The following is a 26,195-nucleotide window of genomic DNA, read 5'->3' as shown; positions in this document are numbered from 1 at the left end:
GTAGAGGCAAGAGGAATTTAGTCAATACATTATTTACTTTGCCTTACTTTCTGTGCCACCAAATGTTTGCATGTAGGCTAGTAATGTTGCAATGTGGCCCTGGTAATGTTACCAGGGCCACATTGCAAAATAGAAATTCCATGAACAGAGCCAATGTTATTCCTTATTCAACATGTCAGAGGCGTGTTTGTTCTACATAGCATATTTCTATCTGGACATTCCAAAACCTTGCGTCCCTGCCGAAGGGCTAGAATCTAGCTACAGGTGGGGCCATTCGACTACAGGAGTGGCCATTCGACTACAGGTGGAGCCATTCGACTACAGACTAGATGAGGGTCAGACTAGATGAGGGACTGACCTTGATGAGCATGAACCTCTGCATGGGCTCGTACCACTGTAGCAGGACTATCCCAGACTGCAGCGCTCCACACAGGTACTTATGGCCCGTGTAGGGGTTCCTCACTGTGAGAGGAGAGAGAGATGTGATAATAATTAATAATAACTAATAATAATTCATAATAATTCCAAAGGGATTCTTGCCACTATTATTATAAAAGACAAAAGGACAAGGTAGGTCAAAGGACAGGAGAGATAACAGCATGGCTTCTCTCACTGTTAAGACGGGGAGTTTCTTATCTAGTCTAAACTGACCACAGGCAACAAGAACAAGTGTTTGAGGGGGAACAGCTGCTCTAGGAACTAGACAGTGGCTGAGGGGGTACAGCTGCTCTAGGAACTAGACAGTGGTTGAGGGGGTACAGCTGCTCTAGGAACTAGACAGTGGTTGAGGGGGTACAGCTGCTCTAGGAACTAGACAGTGGTTGAGGGGGTACAGCTGCTCTAGGAACTAGACAGTGGTTGAGGGGGTAGAGTTGCTCTAGGAACTAGACAGTGGTTGAGGGGGTACAGCTGCTCTAGGAACTAGACAGTGGTTGAGGGGGTACAGATCCTCTAGGAACTAGACAGTGGTTGAGGGGGTAGAGTTGCTCTAGGAACTAGACAGTGGTTGAGGGGGTACAGCTGCTCTAGGAACTAGACAGTGGTTGAGGGGGTACAGCTTCTCTAGGAACTAGACAGTGGTTGAGGGGGTACAGCTGCTCTAGGAACTAGACAGTGGTTGAGGGGGTACAGCTGCTCTAGGAACTAGACAGTGGTTGAGGGGGTACAGCTGCTCTAGGAACTAGACAGTGGCTGAGGGGGTACAGCTGCTCTAGGAACTAGACAGTGGCTGAGGGGGTACAGCTGCTCTAGGAACTAGACAGTGGTTGAGGGGGTACAGCTGCTCTAGGAACTAGACAGTGGCTGAGGGGGTACAGCTGCTCTAGGAACTAGACAGTGGTTGAGGGGGAACAGCTGCTCTAGGAACTAGACAGTGGCTGAGGGGGTACAGCTGCTCTAGGAACTAGACAGTGGCTGAGGGGGTACAGCTGCTCTAGGAACTAGACAGTGGCTGAGGGGGTACAGCTGCTCTAGGAACTAGACAGTGGCTGAGGGGGTACAGCTGCTCTAGGAACTAGACAGTGGCTGAGGGGGTACAGCTGCTCTAGGAACTAGACAGTGGCTGAGGGGGTACAGCTGCTCTAGGAACTAGACAGTGGTTGAGGGGGAACAGCTGCTCTAGGAACTAGACAGTGGCTGAGGGGGTACAGCTGCTCTCGTATAGTAAACGTACCAATGCAGCACTTGTGACAGCCCTTTGTGTCCGGGATCTTGGTGGTCAAGGCAAACCTCCTGCAGAGAGAAAACAGCCAGTCAGTCAGGATCAACACACAGTCTCATATGGTGATTGGAGAGTGGTGATTGGAGAGTGGTGTGGGTGACTGTAGAAATAGAATGACTAGAGAGGGAACATCCCCCCCCAGACCACAACAATTTGACTGTAGGCTCATGATCGTATTATTATTTCTATACTTTTAGTGGTGATCTGTAAGGTGAAGAGAATAGGTCCCTCCCTCTCACCGGGGATCCAATAGAATAGGTCTCTCTCACCGGGGATCCAATAGAATAGGTCTCTCTCTCTCTCACCGGGGAACCAATAGAATAGGTCTCTCTCACCGGGGAACCAATAGAATAGGTCCCTCTCTCTTACAGGGGATCCAATAGAATAGGTCCCTCTCTCTCACCGGGGAACCAATAGAATAGGTCTCTCTCTCTCTCTCTCTCACCGGGGAACCAATAGAATAGGTCTCTCTCTCTCTCACCGGGGAACCAATAGAATAGGTTCCTCTCTCTCACCGGGGAACCAATAGAATAGGTCCCTCTCATGTCCCTCTCTCTCACCGGGGAACCAATAGAATAGGTCCCTCCCTCTCACCGGGGAACCAATAGAATAGGTCCCTCTCTCTCGTCGGGGATCAATTAAAACAAGTGAGTTAGAGGATGTAGTGTGTGCGTGTCTCACCTAGGTAAGATCTTGTCTGGGAAGCGGTGTGTCTGGAACTGAGAGGCGAGGCCAGGTTTCTTCAGCTGCTCAAACAGCCCAATCAGGTTGTGAGAGTACAGCTGGAAGGTCTTTCCTGTGATTACATATGAAACAAGTTAGCATCACATTGTAAGACACCAAATGGCACCCTATTCCCTATATAGTGCACTACTTCATCCCAAAAGGAACCCTATTCTCTATATAGTGCACTACTTGGGCCCAAATGGCACCCTATTCCCTATATAGTGCACTACTTCATCCCAAAAGGAACCCTATTCTCTATATAGTGCACTACTTGGGCCCAAATGGCACCCTATTCCCTATATAGTGCACTACTTCATCCCAAATGGAACCCTATTCTCTATATAGTGCACTACTTTGTCCCAAATGGCACCCTATTCTCTACAGGGCTCTGGTCAGAAGTAGTGCACTATATGAGAAATAATGTGCCATTTAGGTCACAGACACAGTGTCCTTCCTGGGGTCACAGACACAGTGTCCTTCCTGGGGTCACAGACACAGTGTCCTTCCTGGGGTCACAGACTCAGTGTCCTTCCTGGGGTCACAGACACAGTGTCCTTCCTGGGGTCACAGACACAGTGTCCTTCCTGGGGTCACAGACATAGTGTCCTTCCTGGGATCACAGACATGGTGTCCACAGACATCTCTTACAGTGTTTTACGACATCCCGTTATAGTAGAACAAACCAAAGACAACACTAAGATGGATTGAAGGATGGAAAGAGGATATACGGCAGAAACATGCTATTTATGTATTCATCACCAACAGAAAATTAGTTTTAAAGAGCCAGCGGGAAATTACATGCACTTTAATCTTAACATACAGGGCTAGACGGGAGCTAGCTTGGTGTTTCGATAGGGGTAAAGGGTTACAACAATTTGTAACTTTTCCAAAATATCCTAGTTGGAGGATTCCTGGACTTCCTGTTTATCCCATTCTAATCCCAGGAATCTCCTAACTGGGATTTCTGGAAAACATGGGAATTTTGACAAATGTACATTTTTTGGGGGTTATTTTTCTTTGTAATTTTTACACCATTTTTGTGATATCCTTGTCTCGTCACTGCAACTCCCCAACAGTTGCGAGAGAGAGAGAGAGACAGAGACACAGAGAGAGACAGAGAAAAGAGAGGAGAGAGAAGAGAGATGAGAGAGGGAGAAAGAGAGAGAGAGAGAGAGAGAAAGAGAGGCGAAGGTCGAGACATGCGTCCTCCGAAAGATGAACCTGCTGCTTCTTAACACACGACTCATTTAACCTGGGAAGTTGCTGGGGCAATGTGAAGGTGGAAACACCATTTGACTGACGACCGAAGTCAGCTTGCAGATGCCTGGCTTTCCACAAGGAGTCGCTAGAGCGTGATAAGCCAAGGAAAACCCCGCAGGTCAAACCCTCCCCTAACCCAGACGGTGGGATCGAACCCCAGGCTGTAGTGGCGCCTCAGCACTGCGATGCCTCAGAATGCTGCGCCACTCAGGAGGCCAGAATTTTTTGAAACTTAATGTAATTTTGCAACTCTAGTTATGGGTAAAATACAATACAGGGTTGTAACTGTGACGATGATGGTGATTACCTTCTGATGAAGCCGGTTAGTAGAATACCAAAATCAAGCCAGATCAGAGAAGAGAGCAGAGGAGAGGTGAGAAAGGAGAGACCAAGAGGAAGAGAGGACAAGAAATCAGATTACATTTACTCTGAGCCGAGGCCTACTTTAAAAACGTTATGGTAGGACACACAACAGTACAGTTAAGTTTACCCAGTAGTAATTTGCAATAAGAAAGAAACGCTTACTTTCACTTTCTTACAACAGAGCGGCATGTAGAGACATTCAACAGCGGTTAAAACACAGATATAGCACACATGGTACAGATTAGAGGTCTTCACGGGACAATAAAATAAATTAACCTGGGGCTTTCCCTCCAGACCCAATATGCATAATTACTATAAATGTTTTTATATAGAAACCCTGTTCCCAACGGACAACGAGGGTCCGTTCCAGTATAGACCTGGTCGGATGTGAAAGAGATTTGTGAGGGAAGCAGCAGAAAAGTCAATTTTTTTTAGGCTACTTTATTTCACCGGAGCTGATAATGTGAGATGGGAGGAAGTAGAACGTGGTGAAGCTGGGGTCGTGCTGTGAGATGGGAGGAAGTAGAACGTGGTGAAGCTGGGGTCGTGCTGTGAGATGGGAGGAAGTAGAACGTGGTGAAGCTGGGGTCGTGCTGTGAGATGGGAGGAAGTAGAACGTGGTGAAGCTGGGGTCGTGCTGTGAGATGGGAGGAAATAGAACGTGGTGAAGCTGGGGTCGTGCTGTGAGATGGGAGGAAGTAGAACGTGGTGAAGCTGGGGTCGTGCTGTGAGATGGGAGGAAGTAGAACGTGGTGAAGCTGGGGTCGTGCTGTGAGATGGGAGGAAGTAGAACATGGTGAAGCTGGGGTCGTGCTGTGAGATGGGAGGAAGTAGAACGTGGTGAAGCTGGGGTCGTGCTGTGAGATGGGAGGAAGTAGAACGTGGTGAAGCTGGGGTCGTGCTGTGAGATGGGAGGAAATAGAACGTGGTGAAGCTGGGGTCGTGCTGTGAGATGGGAGGAAGTAGAACGTGGTGAAGCTGGGGTCGTGCTGTGAGATGGGAGGAAGTAGAACGTGGTGAAGCTGGGGTCGTGCTGTGAGATGGGAGGAAGTAGAACGTGGTGAAGCTGGGGTCGTGCTGCGAGATGGGAGGAAGTAGAAAGTGGTGAAGCTGGGGTCGTGCTGTAAGATGGGAGGAAGTAGAAAGTGGTGAAGCTGGGGTCGTGCTGTGTGTTTAAGCTACTGTGAGTGTGAGCAAGTGACACGAGGAACAGGGGAGGGAGGGAGAGACAGCAACAGAGCCGACTTACGCTATAGCTTCCATAGCTAGGTTATTTATCACGCAATATGATTACGTAGTACCTGTCTTGCCTGGATCAAACTGGGAGAAGCTAGTTAAGCTAACTAGCTAGCTAGGCTAATTGAGGTTGCATGTACTTTCTGGTCCTACACAGTTACAAACAACGACTCCATTCGGAATATAAAGTAGCAGTCTACCTGTTGGCTCTTGGTCGTTGAAGCCTAACTTTTAATTCCATCGTCCATTGATTAGATATCTCCTAACTTTTGCCCCACACGGAGGCTCTATGACTGTAGTCTGACTTATGATTGATCAAGAAAACGTTACACGTGCCACCCTCGTGAAACGCAAGAGTAGCGTCATAAATTACACATACCCCATGAGAAACAGATCCGATCCAGACCAGTGATATTATTTACAATTCTGTATCCGGACCTGCTCGGGTACCGGATCGGGTCTCGGGTACAGGTGGAAGCGTGAAGACCTCTAGTACAGATGAGCTATACAGTTGAAGTCGGAAGTTTACATACACCTTAGCCAAATACATTTAAACTCAGTTTTTCACAATTCCTGACATTTAATCCTAGTAAAGATTCCCTGTCTTTGGTCAGTTAGGATCACCACTTTATTTTAAGAATGTGAAATGTCAGAATAATAGTAGAGAGAATCAGCTTTTATTTCTTTCATCACATTCCCAGTGGGTCAGAAGTTTACATACACTCAATTAGTATTTGGTAGCATTGCCTTTAAACTGCTTAACTTGGGTTAAACATTTTGGGTAGTCTTCCACAAGCTTCCCACAATAAGTTGGGTGAATTTTGGCCCATTCCACCTGACAGAGCTGGTGTAACTGAGTCAGGCTGGTGGGCCTCCTTGCTCGCACACATTTGTTCAGTTCTGCCCACACATTTTCTATAGGATTGAGGTCAGGGCATGGTTGAAAAACGAGTTTTAATGACTCCAACCTAAGTGTATGTAAACCTCCGACATCAACTGTACATTGGGACATGCATAAACTAACTACAATGAGTCTTTCTCAGAGAAAGTGGTTCAACTCTACTTTCATGTCTTGCACTATATATACACAAGAGTATGTGGTCACCCCTTTAAATTAGTGGATTCGGCCATTTCAGCCACAATCGTTGCTGACAGGTGTATAAAATCGAGCACACAGCCATGCAATCTCCACAGACAAACATTGGCAGTAGAATAGCCTTACTGAAGAGCTCAGTGACATTCCTTTCCAACAAGTCAGTTCATCAAATTTCTACCCTGCTAGATCTGCCCTCCCGGTCAACTGTAAGTGATGTTATTGTGAAGTGGAAACGTCTAGGGAGCAACAACGGCTCAGCCGTGAAGTGGTAGGCCACACAAGCTCTCAGAACGGGCCCGCCGAATGCTGAAGCGCGTAAACATATCATCTGTCCTCGGTTGCAACACTCACTACCGTGTTCCAAACTGCCTCTGGAAGAAACGTCAGCACAAAAACTGTTTGTCAGGAGCTTCATGAAATGGGTTTCCATGGCCGAGCAGCCGCACACAAGCCTAAGATAACCATGTGCAATGCCAAGTGTCGGCTGGAATTGTGTAAAGCTCGCCGCCATTTGGACTCTTAAGCAGTGGAAACGCGTTCTCTGGGGTGATATATCACGCTTCTACATCTGGCAGTCCGACCAACGAATGAATCTGGGTATGGCGGATGCCAGGAGAATGGTACCTGGCCCAATGCAGTGCCAACTGTCAAGTTTGGTGGGGGGGGAATTAACGGTCTGTATCTGTCCTGTTTTCCATGGTTTGGGCAAGGCCCCTTAGTTCCAGTGAAGGGAAATCTTAATGCTACAGTATACAATGACATTCTAGATGAATCTGTACATCCAACTTTCTAGCAACAGTTTGGGGAAGGCCCTTTCCAGTTTCAGCATGACAATGTCCCCGTGCATAAAGCGAGGTCCATACAGAAATGGTTTGTTGAGATCGGTGTGGAGGAACTTAACTGGCCTGCACAGAACCCTGACCTCAACCCCATCGAACACCTTTGGGATGAATAGGAACCAGGCCTAATCTCCCAAACATCAGTGCATGACCTCACTAATGCTCTTGCGGCTGAATGGAAGCAAGTCCCCGCAGCAATGTCTCAACATCTTATTGGAAAGTCTTCCCAGACAATTGGAGGCTGTTTTTGCAGCAAAGGGGGGGACCAACTCCATATTAAAATGGCCACGATTTTGGAATGAGATGTTAAGACGAGTAGGTGTCCACATACTTTTGGTCATGAGGTGTATCATCGGCCCAAACTATCTACATTTCTACAGCAACCAGGAGTCTTCACAACCACTGGTCAATATATAAAAGGCCATATTTATTCCACACAGCAGTAGGCCATAAAAGACAGGACTCACAATAATATGCAGTCAAGCACTTCTTATAAAGGGGTTTTAATCCAAAAGCTTCTAAACATCCTGCTACTTCTGCGTCTATAGATAGCTATGAGGTGATTGTATTTACAGTATGGTGTGTAGATGCCAGGTAATGGCATTGTTCCTGTGGAATAGTTATGAGGTAATGGTATTTCCAGTCAGATAACAGCAAAACAAAGCTGCAGGTTATCATGGCACCATGTCCAGCAGCTGGTTATCATGTCCAGCAGCTGGTTATCATGTCCAGCAGCTGGTTATCATGTCCAGCAGCTGGTTATCATGGCCAGCAGCTGGTTATCATGTCCAGCAGCTGGCTGTGATTGATACCGCCTCTCAAGACTGCAGTACAGCAGGTTGTTGTTGATACCCGTCCTACTGACTCCCCTGACCGAGACAGCAGGTTGTTGTTGATACCTGTATCTGTCCTACTGACTCCCCTGACCGAGACAGCAGGTTGTTGTTGATACCTGTATCTGTCCTACTGACTCCCCTGACCGAGACAGCAGGTTGTTGTTGATACCTGTATCTGTCCTACTGACTCCCCTGACCGAGACAGCAGGTTGTTGTTGATACCTGTATCTGTCCTACTGACTCACCTGACAGAGACATCAGGTTGTTGTTGATACCTGTATCTGTCCTACTGACTCACCTGACAGAGACATCAGGTTGTTGTTGATACCTGTATCTGTCCTACTGACTCACCTGACAGAGACATCAGGTTGTTGTTGATGATGTAGAGCCAGGTACACTTCCTGGGGAACAGCTAGAAGGGAAACAGAACACAATAAAGGACATTCAATACTCACCGTTGAAATAGAACAAGTCGGCAGTAGACAGCACACTATTTCACGGATTCAGATCTACAGTAACTAAGAGGTCAAAATGAGTGTAGCCATGTTTATAGCTATATTTATTAAGGATGGGGCATCTTTCGGATTCGTATCTAGCTCCGATACGATACAGGAACGACACAATTTAGTTTGAAACGTAATTTACAAAACAGCTATGACCATAGCCAATGAATATATAGCAAAACTTTGGTCTTTCACCTCCCATCTCCAAATCAAATGGTTTTGACAAGTTTTCTGTACAGAGTGATCTTCCCTTCGGCCATACAGTGTGCCTCACCAAAAGTAATCGCTGTCCTCGTTATGAAATTATAAACTTTTACCCTGTACAGTGGGGAGAACAAGTACTTGATACACTGCCGATTTTGCAGGCTTTCCTACTTACAAAGCATGTAGAGGTCTGTAATTTTTATCAAATCGGCACACTTCAACTGTGAGAGACGGAATCTAAAACAGTAATTCATTTGCATTTTATTGCATGACATAAGTATTTGATACATCAGAAAAGCAGAACTTAATATTTGGTACAGAAAACTTTGTTTGCAATTACAGAGATCATATGTTTCCTGTGGTTCTTGACCAGGTTTGCACACACTGCAGTAGGGATTTTGGCCCACTCCTCCATACAGACCTTCTCCAGATCCTTCAAGTTTCGGGGCTGTCGCTGGGCAATACGGACTTTCAGCTCCCTCCAAAGATTTTCTATTGGGTGCAGGTCTGGAGACTGGCTAGGCCATTCCAGGACCTTGAGATGCTTCTTACGGAGCCACTTAGTTGCCCTGGCTGTGTGTTTCGGGTCATTGTTATGCTGGAAGACCCAGCCACGACCCATCTTCAATGCTCTTACTGAGGGAAGGAGGTCGTTGGCCAAGATCTCGCGATACATGGCCCCATCCATCCTCCCCTCAATACAGTGCAGTCGTCCTATCCCCTTTGCAGAAAAGCATCCCCAAAGAATGATGTTTCCACCTCCATGTTTCACGGTTGGGATGGTGTTCTTGGGGTTGTACTCATCCTTCTTCTTCCTCCAAACACGGAGAGTGGAGTTTAGACCAAAAATACCTATATTTGTCTCATCAGACCACATAACCTTCTTCCATTCCTCTGGATCATCCAGATGGTCATCGGCAAACTTCAGATGGGCCTGGACATGCACTGGCTTGAGCAGGGGGACCTTGCGTGCGCTGCAGGATTTTAATCCATGACGGCGTAGTGTGTTACTAATGGTTTTCTTTGAGACTGTGGTCCCAGCTCTCTTCAGGTCATTAACCAGGTCCTGCCGTGTAGTTCTGGGCTGATCCCTCACCTTCCTCATGATCATTGATGCCCCACGAGGTGAGATCTTGCATGGAGCCCAAGACCGAGGGTGATTGACCATCATCTTGAACTTCTTCCACTTTATAATAATTGAGCCAACAGTTGCCGCCTTCTCACCAAGCTGCTTGCCTATTGTCCTATAGCCCATCCCAGCCTTGTGCAGGTCTACAATTTTATCCCTGATGTCCTAACACAGCTCTCTGGTCTTGGCCATTGTGGAGAGGTTGGAGTCTGTTAGATTGAGTGTGTGGACAGGTGTCTTTTATACAGGTAATGAGTTCAAACAGTTGCAGTTAATACAGTGGAGAACAGGAGGGCTTCTTAAAGAAAAACTAACAGGTCTGTGAGAGCCGGAATTCTTACTGGTTGGTAGGTGGTAATCAAATACTTATGTCATGCAATAAAATGATAATGAATTACTTAAAAATCATACAATGTGATTTTCAGTATTTTTGTTTTAGATTCCGTCTCTCACAGTCGAAGTGTACCTATGATAAAAAATTACACATGCTTTGTAAGTAGGAAAACCTGCAAAATCGGCAGTGTATCAAATACTTGTTCTCCCCACTGTATATCTAAAAATGACCATATATAATACAGAGTATAGAAAACATTAGGAACACCTGCTCTTTCCATGACAGACTGACAGGTGAATCCAGGTGAACGCTATGATCCCTTATTTATGTCACTAGTTAAATCCACTTCAATCAGTGTAGATGAAGGGGAGGTGACAGGTTAATTAAATAATCATTTTTTTAAACAATTGTGAATGTGTGCCATTCAGAGGGTGAATGGGCAAGACAAAATATTGAAGTGCCTTTGAACGGGGTTACGGTAGTAGGTGCCAGGCGCACCGGTCAAGAACTGCAACACAGTGGTGGGAAAAGTACAACAGTTTCAAAAAAGATCCCTTAAAGATCCCTTAAAGATCCCTTAAAGATCCCCTAAAGATCCCTTAAAGATCCCTTAAAGATCCCTTAAAGATCCCTTAAAGATCCCTTAAAGATCCCTGAAAGATCCCTTAAAGATCCCTGAAAGATCCCTGAAAGATCCCTTAAAGATCCCTGAAAGATCCCTTAAAGATCCCTTAAAGATCCCTTAAAGATCCCTTAAAGATCCCTTAAAGATCCCTTAAAGAGCCCTTAAAGAGCCCTTAAAGATCCCTTAAAGATCCCCTAAAGATCCCTTAAAGATCCCTTAAAGATCCCTTAAAGATCCCTTAAAGATCCCTTAAAGATCCCTTAATAGAAATGACTCAAATGAAAGGCACCCAGTAAAATACTACTTGAGTAAAAGTCTAAAAGTATTTGGTTTTAAATATAAGTATCAAAAGTAAATGGAATATCTCAAATATACTTAAGTATCAAAAGTAAAAATATAAACCATTTCAAATTCCTTATATTAAGCAAACCAGACGGTACAATTTTTTGTATATTTAAAAAATAATAATTGACAGATAGCCAGGGGCACACCAACATAATTTACAAATGAAGCATTTGTGTTTAGTGAGTCCTTCAGATAAGAGGCAGTAGGGATGACCAGGGTTGTTCTCTTGAATTGGACCATTTTCGTGTCAAATGTAACGAGTACTTTTGGGTGTCAGGGAAAATGTACGGAATAAAAAGTACATTCATTTTCTTTAGGAAAGGGGTGAAGTAAAAGTAAAAGTTGGCAAAAATATAAATAGTGAGGTACAGATACCCCAAAAAACTACTGAAGTAGTACTTTAAAGTATTTTTACTGAAGTATTTTCCACCACTGCTGCAACGCTATAACCTAATTATTATATATTACCGTAAAATATACACTACCGTAAAATACACACTACCGTAAAATACACACTACCGTAAAATACACACTACCGTAAAATACACACTACCGTAAAACACACACTACCGTAAAATACACACTGCCGTAAAATACACACTACCGTAAAACACACACTACCGTAAAACACACATTACCGTAAAACACACACTACCGTAAAATACACACTACCGTAAAAACACACACTACCGTAAAATACACACTACCGTAAAAACACACACTACCGTAAAACACACACTACCGTAAAATACACACTGCCGTAAAATACACACTACCGTAAAACACACACTACCGTAAAACACACATTACCGTAAAACACACACTACCGTAAAATACACACTGCCGTAAAATATACACTACCGTTCAAAAGTTTGGGGTCACTTAGAAATGTCCTTGTTTTTGAAAGAAAAATCTTTTTTTTTTTTTGTCTACAAAAATAACATCAAATTGATCAGCAATACAGTGTAGACATTGTTAATGTTGTAAATTATTTCTAAGTGACCCCAAACGGTAGTGTAGGTTGTCACCCCAACTAATGAAGCCTAATATCACGCAATCAATTTTACAATGTCAATGCTAAAGGTGGCGTGCAGATGGTCAAGACCAGGAAGAGGCAAGTCCACCTCGCGTTGGTCAGCGCCGCAAAGCTGGGGCACAGCGCGCCGTTTGACAAGGCTACTGACATCGCCCGGGGTTTTGTCAAGAGAGAACCTGAACCCGATGGGCAGTCTGGGTGAGAAGGAGTTCTCTGACTATCTGTTCAACAAGTCTCAGGAGATTGAGCCTCGCAACTGCAAGCAGCCGCCACGATTCGTAAGATTTATTTATATGTATCGTCCCTCAGGGTGATGATCAGTTCTATATCACTAAAAAAAAAAAATGGAGCAGGAAGATGAAAAGCAACGAGAAACATTTTTAAATTGGAATTTCAAATGACTTCAAATGCTCACACAGACTTTTCCCCCCATCCGGTCTAACAAATAATGCCTTATTACCAACGCGTTATTGTAAACACATCGTTCGTGGCCGGTGTTCGCTTGTTTGCAGACTTTTACTTTTTTGTACAGTTTTGTCCTGCACGCAAAAATGATTTGTAGATCAACGACTGTCAACACCGTTACATGCAGTTAGCACACTGACGGAGAAGACTCATCGGTTATCACAAGAGATGAGGTGACTTCTGAAGGTATGTCAAACCAGCTAAACTTTTTTAGTGAACCGGCGATTCCTAACGGTTTCAAAACATTTTCTGACCGACGCACGCTACATTTGGATCGGCTTTGGGAACACACTTGTATCTTACACATTAGGAATCGGGGACCGATGCGTATCGGGTGAATCGTTCCTTCCCTAATATTTCTTAGTGCTGTGCCTACCACCGTATTAAAGACTACAGATATGTGTTATCAGTTTGGTCCTATATGTTTACAAGACACAGTGGGTTTTATTAGTGTAAAAGCGAAGTTATCCCCGACATGTTAACCCACCTGTTCCATGGTGGCTTCATGCAGCTCATTCAGGTTGAGGGTATAGATCCCATCCTCCGTCCCAAATATAAGGTATTGGTCTGGAAAACAGTAGAAACATATTGAATTGTCTGTGACACATATTCACTCTAACACGTGTGTGTGTGTGTGTGTGTGTGTGTGTGTTACCTTTGGTATCTGGGTGTATCCACGATGTGGCACAGTTGATTTTCAGTGGACAGCCATCAAACACCTTGGAGAAACAGGCTCCCATCTAGAGTAGTGATGACACAAATATCAACAAAACTGGGGATCAGAGAGAGTTCACCACCCAAAGTTGGTCTGGAAGATGGTAACCACAGACGACATTCTGACCAGAGTAACCACAGATGACATTCTGACCAGAGACGACATTCTGACCAGAGTAACCACAGACGACATTCTGACCAGAGCAACCACAGGCGACATTCTGACCACAGACGTCATTCTGACCACAGACGACATTCTGACCAGAGCAACCACAGACGACATTCTGACCAGAGACGACCAGCAACCAGAGACGACCAGCAACCAGAGACGACCAGCAAGCAGAGACGACCAGCTGCACAGTTGGAGTCGGTTCAGTCGAACCACAGACTACATCAATCATCATATCAATACATCAGACATAGTTTAACCCATCCACCAGGAAGGAATGTGTTCTGCTGGGGGTACAATGGAGCTAAATAAATACAAATAATCAAGGACAACAACCACCCGAGCCACTGCCTGTTCACCCCGCTATCATCCAGAAGTCGAGGTCAGTACAGGTGCATCAAAGCTGGGACCGAGAGACTGAAAAAACAGCTTCTATCTCAAGGCCATCAGACTGTTAAACAGCCACCACTAACACAGAGAGGCTGCTGCCTACAGACAGACATGGAATCATTGGACACTAACAAATGGATCCCTGGCCACTTCATTAACCCCACTTTTATAATGATGTTTACATATCTTGCGTTACTCATCCCAGATGTATATACTGTATTTTATACCATCTATTGCATCTCCTCTATGCCGGTCAGTCATTGCTCATCCATATATTTATATTTACATATTCTTATTCCATCCCTTTACCTAGATTTGTGTGTATTAGGTAGTTGTTGTGGAATTGTTAGATATTACTGCACTGATGGAACTAGAAGCACAAGCATTTCGCTACACTCGCAATAACATCTGCTAACCATGTGTATGTGACCAATAACATCTGTTAACCATGTGTATGTGACCAATAACATCTGTTAACCATGTGTATGTGACCAATAACATCTGTTAACCATGTGTATGTGACCAATAACATCTGTTAACCATGTGTATGTGACCAATAACATCTGCTAACCATGTGTATGTGACCAATAACATCTGCTAACCACGTGTATGTGACCAATAACATCTGTTAACCATGTGTATGTGACCAATAACATCTGTTAACCATGTGTATGTGACCAATAACATCTGCTAACCATGTGTATGTGACCAATAACATCTGCTAACCACGTGTATGTGACCAATAACATCTGTTAACCATGTGTATGTGACCAATAACATCTGCTAACCACGTGTATGTGACAAAATACAATTTGATCTAGGGACGACAGCAAGTCTGTGTTCCAAAATGCCCCCCTATTCCCTATATAGTGTCGTACTGCATAGGGCTCTTGTCAAAAGTAGTGCACTGATAAAGGGAATAGGGGTGTCATTTGAGACGCAGAGAAACTCGTCCACGTGGGTCACTCACCAGGACTTTAGGAGTGGGTGGCAGGCCGTTGATCGCTGGCTTCTGAGGAGAAACAAATGAACCACACATCAGACTGGAGGACATACGAAGAAAACAACAACTGTTATTTTTGATCCGAGCCGGTTTGCCAAGCACCGTTTTAAAATGGTAATCTGTTGACTTCAAGCAACCTTTTCTTGTTTTTAAGCAAGTTGTGATTAAAATCCATTGTGATTTAGTTATGTCAATACAACGGTTAGCTAGCGTGGAGGAAGTATTGAGTGTTGTGTCGGTACGCTTAGCTAGCTACCGTAGCCTACATTGCATATGGAGTGAGACTGGTTCATGACATTTAATGTTTTTTGTTGTTGTTGTCACACCCGTTGGCTCCCCTACGTAAGGGGCTCGTGCTCTTCGATTGAAGTTGTTGGTCGCTGACGAGCATTGCGATACTACAAGTAAAAATATGTAGGTTCGGCTCTACCGGGTCGGCACGCAGTAGGGTACCACTTTTATTCTAGCAAGAGAGAAGCACCTGTCAGCAGTCAGATATTCGGTGTGTTTAATGCTTTATAAACCCAACTACTGTCTCTAACCTCAGCACTGTGGGGGGGACAGTCGGGCTCGGTCCCAAACCCATTCCCTACATACCTGTCCCAAATGGAAACCTATTCCCTATATATCTGTCCCAAATGGAAACCTATTCCCTATATACCTGTCCCAAATGGAAACCTATTCCCTATACATCTGTCCCAAATGGAAACCTATTCCCTATACATCTGTCCCAAATGGAAACCTATTCCCTATATACCTGTCCCAAATGGAAACCTATTCCCTATATACCTGTCCCAAATGGAAACCCATTCCCTATACATCTGTCCCAAATGGAACCCTATTCCCTATATATCTGTCCCAAATGGAAACCTATTCCCTATATATCTGTCCCAAATGGAAACCTATTCCCTATATACCTGTCCCAAATGGAAACCTATTCCCTATATATATATATATATATCTGTCCCAAATGGAAACCTATTTCCTATATACCTGTCCCAAATGGAAACCTATTCCCTATATATCTGTCCCAAATGGAAACCTATTCCCTATATACCTGTCCCAAATGGAAACCTATTCCCTATATATCTGTCCCAAATGGAAACCTATTCCCTATATATCTGTCCCAAATGGAAACCTATTCCCTATATATCTGTCCCAAATGGAAACCTATTCCCTACATACAGTGGGGCAAAAAAGTATTTAGTCAGCCACCAATTGTGCAAGTTCTTCCACTTAAAAAGATGGGAGGGGCCTGTAATGTTCATCGTAGGTACACTTCAACTATGACAGACAAAATGAGGGAAAAAAATTCAGAAAATCACATTGTAGGATCTTTTATGAATTTATTTGCAAATTATGGTGGAAAATAAGTATTTGGTCAATAACAAAAGTTTCTCAATACTTTGTTATATACCCTTTGTTGGCAATGACAGGGGTCAAACGTTTTCTGTAAGTCTTCACAAGGTTTTCACACACTGTTGCTGGTATTTTGGCCCATTCCGCCATGCAGATCTCCTCTAGAGCAGTGATGTTTTGGGGCTGTTGCTGGGCAACACGGACTTTCAACTCCCTCCAAAGATTTTCTATGGGGTTGAGATCTAGAGACTGGCTAGGCCACTCCAGGACCTTGAAATGTTTCTTACGAAGCCACTCCTTCGTTGCCCGGGCGGTGTGTTTGGGTGTGACGACCCTCCCACTCTGTCTGCCGTATTCTGTCTTTGTTCTTGTTTCCTTATTAGGATGCCGGTGGGCGGAGTTGGGAGGGTCGTCAGCTACATGGGAAACACCTGGGCCAGGTGTGTCCCAGGATAAATAGACCTCTTCCACATTCACGGAGGAGACTCTCTCCATGCAGACACCTTTGTAGATTGTGTTGTGGTTCTTGGTGGCCTTTTGTTTGTTTGTTTGCTTTGGCATCTTTCAACACCCTGCATTATCACATTCATGCATGCAAAACACTCACTTACACTACAGATTACTGATTACACACACCATTGTATATTTTCCTTAGTTGCTTTAGTTAATAAATATATATTTTGTTACTCCTTATCTCCACGTCGTCTCCCTTTGTTACGGGCTTTGAGCCGGTTCGTGACATTGGGATCATTGTCATGCTGAAAGACCCAGCCACGTTTCATCTTCAATGCCCTTGCTGATGGAAGGAGGTTTTCACTCAAAATCTCACGATACATGGCCCCATTCATTCTTTCCTTTACACGGATCAGTCGTCCTGGTCCCTTTGCAGAAAAACAGCCCCAAAGCTTGATGTTTCCACCCCCATGCTTCACAGTAGGTATGGTGTTCTTTGGATGCAACTCAGCATTCTTTGTCCTTCAAACACGAGGAGTTGAATTTTTACAAAAAAATTATATTTTGGTTTCATCTGACCATATGACGTTCTCACAATCTTCTTCTGGATCATTCAAATGCTCTCTAGCAAACTTCAGACAGGCCTGGACATGTACTGGCTTAAGCAGGGGGACACGTCTGGCACTGCAGGATTTGAGTCCCTGGCGGCGTAGTGTGTTACTGATGGTAGGCTTTGTTACTTTGGTCCCAGCTCTCTGCAGGTCATTCACTAGGTCCCCCCGTGTGGTTCTGGGATTTTTGCTCACCGTTCTTGTGATCATTTTGACCCCACGGGGTGAGATCTTGCATGGATTCCCAGATTGAGAGAGATTATCAGTGGTCTTGTATGTCTTCCATTTCCTAATAATTGCTCCCACAGTTGATTTCTTCAAACCAAGCTGCTTACCTATTGCAGATTCAGTCTTTCCAGCCTGGTGCAGGTCTACAATTTTGTTTCTGGTGTCCTTTGACAGCTCTTTGGACTTGGCAATAGTGGAGTTTGGAGTGTGACTGTTTGAGGTTGTGGACAGGTGTCTTTTATACTGATAACAAGTTCAAACAGGTGCCATTAATACAGGTAACGAGTGGAGGACAGAGGAGCCTCTTAAAAAAGAAGTTACAGGTCTGTGAGAGCCAGAAACCTTGCTTGTTTGTAGGTGACCAAATACTTATTTTCCACCATAATTTGCAAATTCATTAAAAATCCTACAATGTGATTTTCTGGATTATTTTTCTCATTTTGTCTGTCTTAGTTGAAGTGTACCTATGATGAAAATTACAGGCCTCATCTTTTTAAGTGGGAGAACTTGCACAATTGTTGGCTGACTAAATACTTTTTGCCCCACTGTATGTTACCTGAGATTATATGACTGTGACATATTTCGATTGCTCTGTCATATACATAGTCACATAGCAAATACAATCACATAGATAAAAAGCCTCACAGGGTAGTCTTTCTTCTCCTTCCTCTGTGGTCGGCTGGGAGGAGTCTTGGGACTGTCCCCGTTCACACCTCCATCAGAGTCTTCAAGTTCTGGGGACAGAGACAAGTTACATTTGATATTTCAGTAATTTAGGCGTTCCGCAGAGCTACTGCTGGGGGTTACATTTGATATTTCAATAATTTAGGGGTCCCGCAGAGCTACTGCGGGGGGTTACATTTGATATTTCAGTAATTTAGGGGTTCCGCAGAGCTACTGCTGGGGGTTACATTTGATATTTCAGTCATTTAGGTGTTCCGCAGAGCTACTGCTGGGGGTGAGTGGCAAGAGATAAAAAAATAAATGCATTCGGTAAGTATTCAGACCCTTTGACCTTTTCCACATTTTGTTATGTTGCAGCCTTATTCTTAAATTGATGAATTATTATTATTTATTTTTTAATTGATCAATCTATACACAAAAACCTATTTTCTGCAAATTTATAAAAAAATTAAACGGATCACATTTACATAAGTATTCAGACCCTTTACTCAGTACTTTGTTTAATAAGCACCTTTGGCAGCGATTACAGCCTAGAGTCTTCTGGGGTATGACGCTACAAGCTTGGCACACCTGTATTTGGAGAGTTTCTCCCATTCTTCTCTGCAGATCTTCTCAAGCTCTGTCAGGTTGGCTGGGGAGCGTCGCTGAGCAGTTATTTTCAGGTCTCTTCAGAGATGTTCGATGGGATTCAAGTCCAGGCTCTGGCTGGGCCACTCAAGGACATTGAGACTTGACCCGAAACCACTCCTGCGTTGTCTTGGCTGTGTGCTTAGGGTTGTTGTCCTGTTGGAAGGTGAAACTCTGGAGCAGATTTTCATCAAGTATCTCTTTACTTTGCTCTGTTCATCTTTCCCTCGGCCCTGACTAGTCTCTCAGTCCCTGCCACTGAAAAACAACCCCACAACATGATGCTGCCACCACCATGCTTCACTGTACAAATTGTGCCAGCATTCCTCGAGCCGTGATGCTTAGCATTCAGGCCAAATAGTTCAATCTTGGTTTCGTCAGAACAGAGAATCTTGTTGCTCATGGTCAGAGTCTTTGGGTGCCTTTTGGCAAACTACAAGTGGGCTGTCATGTGCCTTTTACTGAGGAGTGGCTTCCGTCTGGCCACTAACATAAAGGCCTGATTGGTGGAGTGCTGCAGAGATAGTTGTCCTTCTGGAAGGTTCTCCCATCTCCACAGAGGAACTCTGGAGCTCTGTCAGAGTGACCATCGGATTCTTGGTCACCTCCCTGACCAAGGCACTTCCCCCCCGATTGCTCAGTTTGGCCAGGCGGCCAGCTCAAGGAAGAGTCTTGGTGGTTCCAAACTTCTTCCATTGAAGAATGATGGAGGCCACTGTGTTCTTGGGAACTTTCAATGTTGCAGAACGTTTTTGGTACCCTTCCCCAGGTCTGTCCCTCGACGAAATCCTGTCTCGGAGCTCTATGGACAGTTCCTTTGACCTCACGGCTTAATTTTTTGCTCTGACATGCACTGTCAACTGTGTGACCTTATATAGACAGGTGTGTGCATTCCAAATCATATGTAATCAATTTAATTTACCACAGGTGGACGCCAATCAAGTTGTGGAAACATCTCAAGGATGATCAATGGAAACAGGATGCACCGGAGCTCAATTTGAGTCTCATCGCAAAGGGTCTGAATACTTATGTAAATATGAAAAAGTATTTCTGTTTTTGTATACATTTGCAAAAATATCTAAAAACCTCTTTTCTCTGTCATTATGGGGTATTGTGTTTATATTAATTTATTCATCTAATTTTAGAATAAGGTAACAAAATGTGTAAAAAGGGATCTGAATACTTTCCGAATGTAATAAAATTTAAAAAAAAAAAATATTACTAACACCGACAGATTTAAAGAGTTTTAGGCCAAGGGATCCGTGGAATAAGTTTAGAGGGTGTGATGCATTGCATTATGGTTGAAATTCATGTTCATAACCCTGGACAACATGACCAGCTAGATCTACTGTCTGAAGAGACCTGAAAATAGCTGTGTAGCAACGCTCCCCATCCAACCTGACAGAGCTTGAGAGGAGCTGCGGAGGAGAATGGGAGACTCACATGGATATTAGTATCCACAGTGCGCCACCAATTGTACATTTTTCAAGTTCTTGTATTTACATTTTCTAACAGAAATGCACTGTAATTTAAGCTTTCAAACTGCAACATTCTCTCTGCCTCGTGGCAAAATGTGTACAATTAGCAGGATATTAGCTTTCAAACTGCAACATTTTCTCTGCCTCGTGGCAAAATGTGTACAATTAGCAGGATATTAGCTTTCAAACTGCAACATTTTCTGCCTCACGGCAAAATGTGTACAATTAGCAGGATATTAGCTTTCAAACTGCAACATTTTCTCTGCCTCGTGGCAAAATGTGTACAATTAGCAGGATATTAGCTTTAAAACTGAAATTCTCTCTCGCCCCGATGCAAATAGGTGGGCTTTTGTTTGTTTTCATCTCACTCAAGTTAAGGGAGCCCCCTGATGAATTTGCTACCACAAAAGGGATCTCCCTGGCCCCAAATATTTGCATATCAGCATCATTGCAAGCAGGGGGAAGTGGAGGGTTATAGCTAGTCTCTGAGGGTTATACACTACCAAAAGTATGAGGACACCTGCTCGTCAAACATCTCATTCCTAAATCATGGGCATTAATATGGAGTTGGTCCCCCCCCCCCCCCTTGCTATAACAGCCTCCACTCTTCAAGGAAAGCTTTTCACTAGATGTTTGAACATTGCTGCGGGGGACTTGCTTCTATTCAGCCATGAGAGTTAGTGAGGTTGGGCACTGTTGTTGGGCGATTAGGCCTGGCTTGCAGTGGGCGTTCCAATTCATCCCAAAGGTGTCCGATGGGGGTTGAGGTCAGGGCTGTGTGCAGGCCAGTCAAGTTCTTCCACACCGATCTCGACAAACCATTTCTGTATGAACCTCGCTTTGTGCACGGGGGCATTGTCATGCTAAAACAGGAAAGGGCCTTCCCCAAACTGTTGCCACCAAGATGGAAAGCACAGAATTCTCTAAGATTTCCCTTCACTGGAACTAAGGGCCCGAACCATGAAAAACAGCCCCAGACCATTATTCCTCCTCCACCAACCTTTCCAGTTGGCACTGCTATGGTGCAGGGTAGTGTTCTCCTTGGCATCCACCAAACCCAGATTTGTCCGTGGGACTGCCAAGATGTTGAAGTGTGGTTCATCACTCCAGAGAACACGTTTCCACTGCTCCAGAATCCAATGGCGGCGAGCTTTACACCACTCCAGCTGACGCTTGGCATTGTGCATGGTGAGCTTAGGCTTGTGTGTGGCTGCTCGGCCATGGAAACCCATTTCATGAAGCTCCTGAAGAACAGTTCTTGTGTTGACGTTGCTTCCAGAGGCAGTTTGGAACTCAGTAGTGAGTGTTGCAACCCAGGACAGACTATTTTTTACACGCAAAGTGCAAAGTCCTACATACTTTAGTATATAGTGTATCTAGCATATAGGATTTTCTCTGAGGGTATTGAACCACTATTGTGAATACAACTACACACACACACCGGACTGTTTATTAGGTACACCACCTCCTACACAACAATGGATCGCTCCTACAGACAGCGAGTCACGTGACCGTGGCAGGAAGACAGGTATCAATGCATTCAGTTAATGTTTGATTGAACGTTAGAATGGGGAAAAACGAGTAACCTAAGAGACTGAACGTGGTATGATCGTCCGTGCCAGGCGAATCCAGTATCTCAGAAATGCCGTCAGCAGCACGAGTCCATCCTGCCCGGTGTCAACGGTACAGGCTGGTGGCTGTTGTGTGGAAGAAATGTTGTCCTGGCACAGTTCAGGCTTCAGCATGGACCAACATCCCTGTGGAAAAATTCAGGCTGTTCTGGCTGGCAAAGCGAGGTCCGATCCGGACACTAGATTAGGTGTACCTAATAAACAGTCCAGTGAATGCATCTACAGTACACCACAAACACAGTTTGATGCAACTTCTTACCTTTGGATATGTTTGAATTACTGACGAAAACGTTGTTTGAATAACTGATAGCTTGGAAGAGAAGAGAGAAGAGATTTTGTTTTTCCTCATTTAGAGAGAGTACCGCTAACCTTAAATCAATTTAACTCTTAGACGTATATGGGAATTGATCTATTTGAATAGGGCTAAATATACATGTTTATCTTACAGAAGAAATAAAATAAAACAGTTTGGAGATTATGGGAAAAGTATTTGACTAATCTGACACCCTTGATTTTACAGTAAATTTACAGGACATTTACAGGACATTTATTTCTATTCAGAATGACCCAGGGCATGCCGCTGTGTCATCTTGTAACTGTACCTCGAGCAGTGATAATACACTTTGCCACTATATTTCGTAAGTATAAAAGATTTGGAAATGTGACATTTGGTTTGCTTCTATGACGTCAAAGCGACATTTATTATAATCCTCAACGTCTCATCTTTCAAAACACATCGAGTCCTCTTTTATTTACAGCACTTCCCCTTCACTCAGGAGGGGGGAAAAAAAAAAAAGTTGGCCAATTAAGTGGGAGTCCACAACGCCTGTCAGTCAAAACCAATACAGCTCTGTGAAGCCGGAGACCTCTCTGAAGTCATGTATAGCACGCTGGAGAGCCGCTGCGTTTCCAATACAGGCGCTTATTAGTACAACAAAAATGCGCCATTTTCAACCAGTATAGGGGTACGGGTGTAAAGATGTGTGTGTGTGTGTGTGTGTTTTAACTCACCAGGGTCCGAGGCTGTGGACAGTATACCAGGACTACTAACGCTGGCTGACAGGTAGTCAGGAGAGGGGTGCTCCACCTTACAATTAAAATGACCTTCATTAACTCAAGGTGGGGAAATGTGTTTAGCATTTTAGGCTTCACAACATCGCTGAAAACACAGAATATCACATAGTGCATTCGGAAAGTATTCAGACCCCTTGACGTATTCCACATTTTGTTACGTTACAGCATGAATTCTAAAAATGGATTAAATACCAAAACAATCAACACCCCATAACGAAAACAGTTTATATTTTATTTTAGCAAATGTATTACAAATAAAAAACCAGAAATAGCTTATTTACATTCAGATCATTTGCTATGAGACTCAAATTGAGCTCAGGTGCATCCTGTTTCCATTGATCCTCCTTGAGATGTTTCTACAACTTGATTGGAGTCCACCTGTGGTAAATTCAATTGATTGGACATGATTTGAAAAGGTACACACCTGTCAATATAAGGTTCCACAGTTGACAGCGCATGCCAGAACAAATACCAAGCCACGAGGTAGAAGGAACTGTCCATAGAGCTCCGAGACAGGATTGTGCCGAGACACTGATCTGGAGAAAGGTACCAAAACATTTTTGCAGCATTGAAGGTTCTCAAGAACACAGTGGCCTCCATCATTCTTAAATGGAAGAAGTTTGGAACCACCAAGACTCTTCCTAGAGATGGCCGCCCGGCAAACTGAGCAATCGGGGGAGAAGGGCCTTGGTCAGGGAGGTGACCAAGAACCCGATGGTCACTCTGACAAAGCTCCAGAGTTCCTCTGTGGAGATGGTTGTCCTTCTGGAAGGCTGTCCCACCTCCGCAGCAAATCACCAATCAGGCACTTATTGTAGAGTGGCCAGACGGGAGCCACTCCTCAGTAAAAAGACATGGCAGCCTGCTTGGAGTTTGCCCAAAGGCACCTAAAGATTCTCTGGTCTGATGAAACCAAGATTGAACTCTTTGGCCTGAATGCCAAGCATCAAGTACGGAGGAAACCTGGTACCATCCCTAACCTGAAGCATGGTGGTGGTGGCAGCATCATGCTGTGAGGATGTTTTTCAGTGGCAGGGACTGGATTGAGGGAAAGATGAACAGAGCAAAGTACAGAGAGCAAATTAAAACCTAGATGAGCACTTAGGACCTCAGACTGGGGCGAAAATTCACCTTCCAACACACAACGACCCTAAGCACACAGCCAAGACAACGCAGGAGTGGCTTCGGGACAAGTCTCTGGAGAGACCAGAAAGTAGCTGTGCAGCGACTCTCCCCATCCAACCTGACAGAGCTCGAGAGGATCTGCAGAGAAGAATAAGTGAAATACTTCCCAAATACAGGTGTCCCAAGCTTGTAGCGTCAAACCCAAGAAGACTTGAGGCTGTAAATCGCTGACAAAAGTGCTTCAACAAAGTACTGAGTAAATGGTCTGAATACTTATGGAAATATGTTTCTCCATTTTTATACATTTGCAAAAAAAATAATAATAATTTGCTTTGTCATTATGGGGTATTGTGATGTCATTATGGGGTATTGTGATGTCATTATGGGGTATTGTGATGTCATTATGGGGTATTGTGATGTCATTATGGGGTATTGTGATGTCATTATGGGGTATTGTGATGTCATTATGGTGTATTGTGATGTCATTATGGTGTATTGTGATGTCATTATGGTGTATTGTGATGTCATTATGGTGTATTGTGATGTCATTATGGGGTATTGTGATGTCAGTATGGGGTATTGTGATGTCATTATGGTGTATTGTGATGTCATTATGGTGTATTGTGATGTAATTATGGGGTATTGTGATGTAATTATGGGGTGTTGTGTGTAGATTGATGAGGGGGGGGGGGGGGGGGGGGGGGACACACATCCATTTTAGAATAAGTCTGTAACGTAAAAGTGAAGGGGCCTGAATACTTTCCAAATGCACTGTACCGTCAAACGTTGTAACAGAAAAAGCCATCAAACATAAACACATACCTTGTTGCCCTGCTCTGGGGTGCTCAGTCTCCGGGGGCCCAGGCCTGGGCTGCTCTCTGAGCCCGGGAACCTCCTCACCGTCAGACACCGCTCATCAGTCAGACCTAGCTCATCTGACAAACTGTTCAGTTGAGGCTGAGGGGGAGAGAAGTAGAGAGAGAGGAAGACGGGAGAGGGAGAATAGAGGAAGTAGTATGTGATGAAACCCCAGGACGAAACCCCAGGATATGATGAAACCCCAGTATGAAACCCCAGTATATATTGAAACCCCAGTATATATTGAAACCCCAGTATATATTGAAACCCCAGTATATGTTGAAACCTCAGTATGTGTTGAAACCCCAGTATATATTAAAACCTCAGTATATATTGAAACCCCAGTATATATTGAAAACCCAGTATATATTAAAACCCCAGTATATATTGAAACCCCAGTATATATTGAAACCCCAGTATATATTGAAACCCCAGTATGAAACCCCAGTATATATTGAAACCCCAGTATATATTGAAACCCCAGTATATATTGAAACCCCAGTATATGTTGAAACCTCAGTATGTGTTGAAACCCCAGTATATGTTGAAACCCCAGTATGTGTTGAAACCTCAGTATATATTGAAACCCCAGTATATGTTGAAACCCCAGTATATATATTGAAACCCCAGTATGAAACCCCAGTATATATTGAAACCCCAGTATATATATTGAAACCCCAGTATGAAACCCCAGTATATATTGAAACCCCAGTATATGATGAAACCCCAGTATATGTTGAAACCCCAGTATATATTGAAACCCCAGTATATATATTGAAACCCCAGTATATATTGAAACCCCAGTATATATTGAAACCCCAGTATATGTTGAAACCCCAGTATATATTGAAACCCCAGTATATATTGAAACCCCAGTATATATTAAAACCCCAGTATATATTGAAACCCCAGTATATGTTGAAACCCCAGTATATATTAAAACCCCAGTATATGTTGAAACCCCAGTATGTTGAAACCCCAGTATATATTGAAACCCCAGTATATGTTGAAACCCCAGTATATATTGAAACCCCAGTATATATTGAAACCCCAGTATATATTGAAACCCCAGTA

At 44.0% G+C, this 26,195-nt stretch overlaps 1 protein-coding gene across 3 annotated transcripts in view; it reads right to left on the bottom strand.

Moving 5' to 3' along the window:
- The window catches only part of map4k5 (mitogen-activated protein kinase kinase kinase kinase 5), a 107,947-nt gene that overhangs the window by 14,391 nt on the left and 67,361 nt on the right, over window positions 1-26,195 (bottom strand). For 2 of the 3 annotated variants that reach the window (XM_090211657.1, XM_090211655.1), the window contains 11 exons: window positions 25,086-25,220; window positions 23,076-23,151; window positions 22,324-22,374; window positions 18,290-18,378; window positions 14,961-15,002; window positions 13,373-13,457; window positions 13,205-13,284; window positions 8,428-8,488; window positions 2,402-2,516; window positions 1,673-1,731; window positions 359-462 (listed from right to left, as the gene is read on the bottom strand). In XM_090211657.1, the coding sequence (XP_090067783.1) occupies window positions 359-462; window positions 1,673-1,731; window positions 2,402-2,516; window positions 8,428-8,488; window positions 13,205-13,284; window positions 13,373-13,457; window positions 14,961-15,002; window positions 18,290-18,378; window positions 22,324-22,374; window positions 23,076-23,151; window positions 25,086-25,220 (897 nt within the window). The remainder of the gene's footprint in view (window positions 1-358; window positions 463-1,672; window positions 1,732-2,401; window positions 2,517-8,427; window positions 8,489-13,204; window positions 13,285-13,372; window positions 13,458-14,960; window positions 15,003-18,289; window positions 18,379-22,323; window positions 22,375-23,075; window positions 23,152-25,085; window positions 25,221-26,195) is intronic. The other variant, XM_090211656.1, reaches the window with a different exon arrangement.

This window comes from Oncorhynchus mykiss, chromosome 19, assembly GCF_057628025.1.
Source record: "Oncorhynchus mykiss isolate SJ-2025 chromosome 19, ASM5762802v1, whole genome shotgun sequence".
Classification (NCBI taxonomy): Eukaryota; Metazoa; Chordata; class Actinopteri; order Salmoniformes; family Salmonidae; genus Oncorhynchus; species Oncorhynchus mykiss.
Note: the sequence above shows the minus strand (reverse complement) of the source record. Positions and strands in the feature narration are given on the sequence as shown.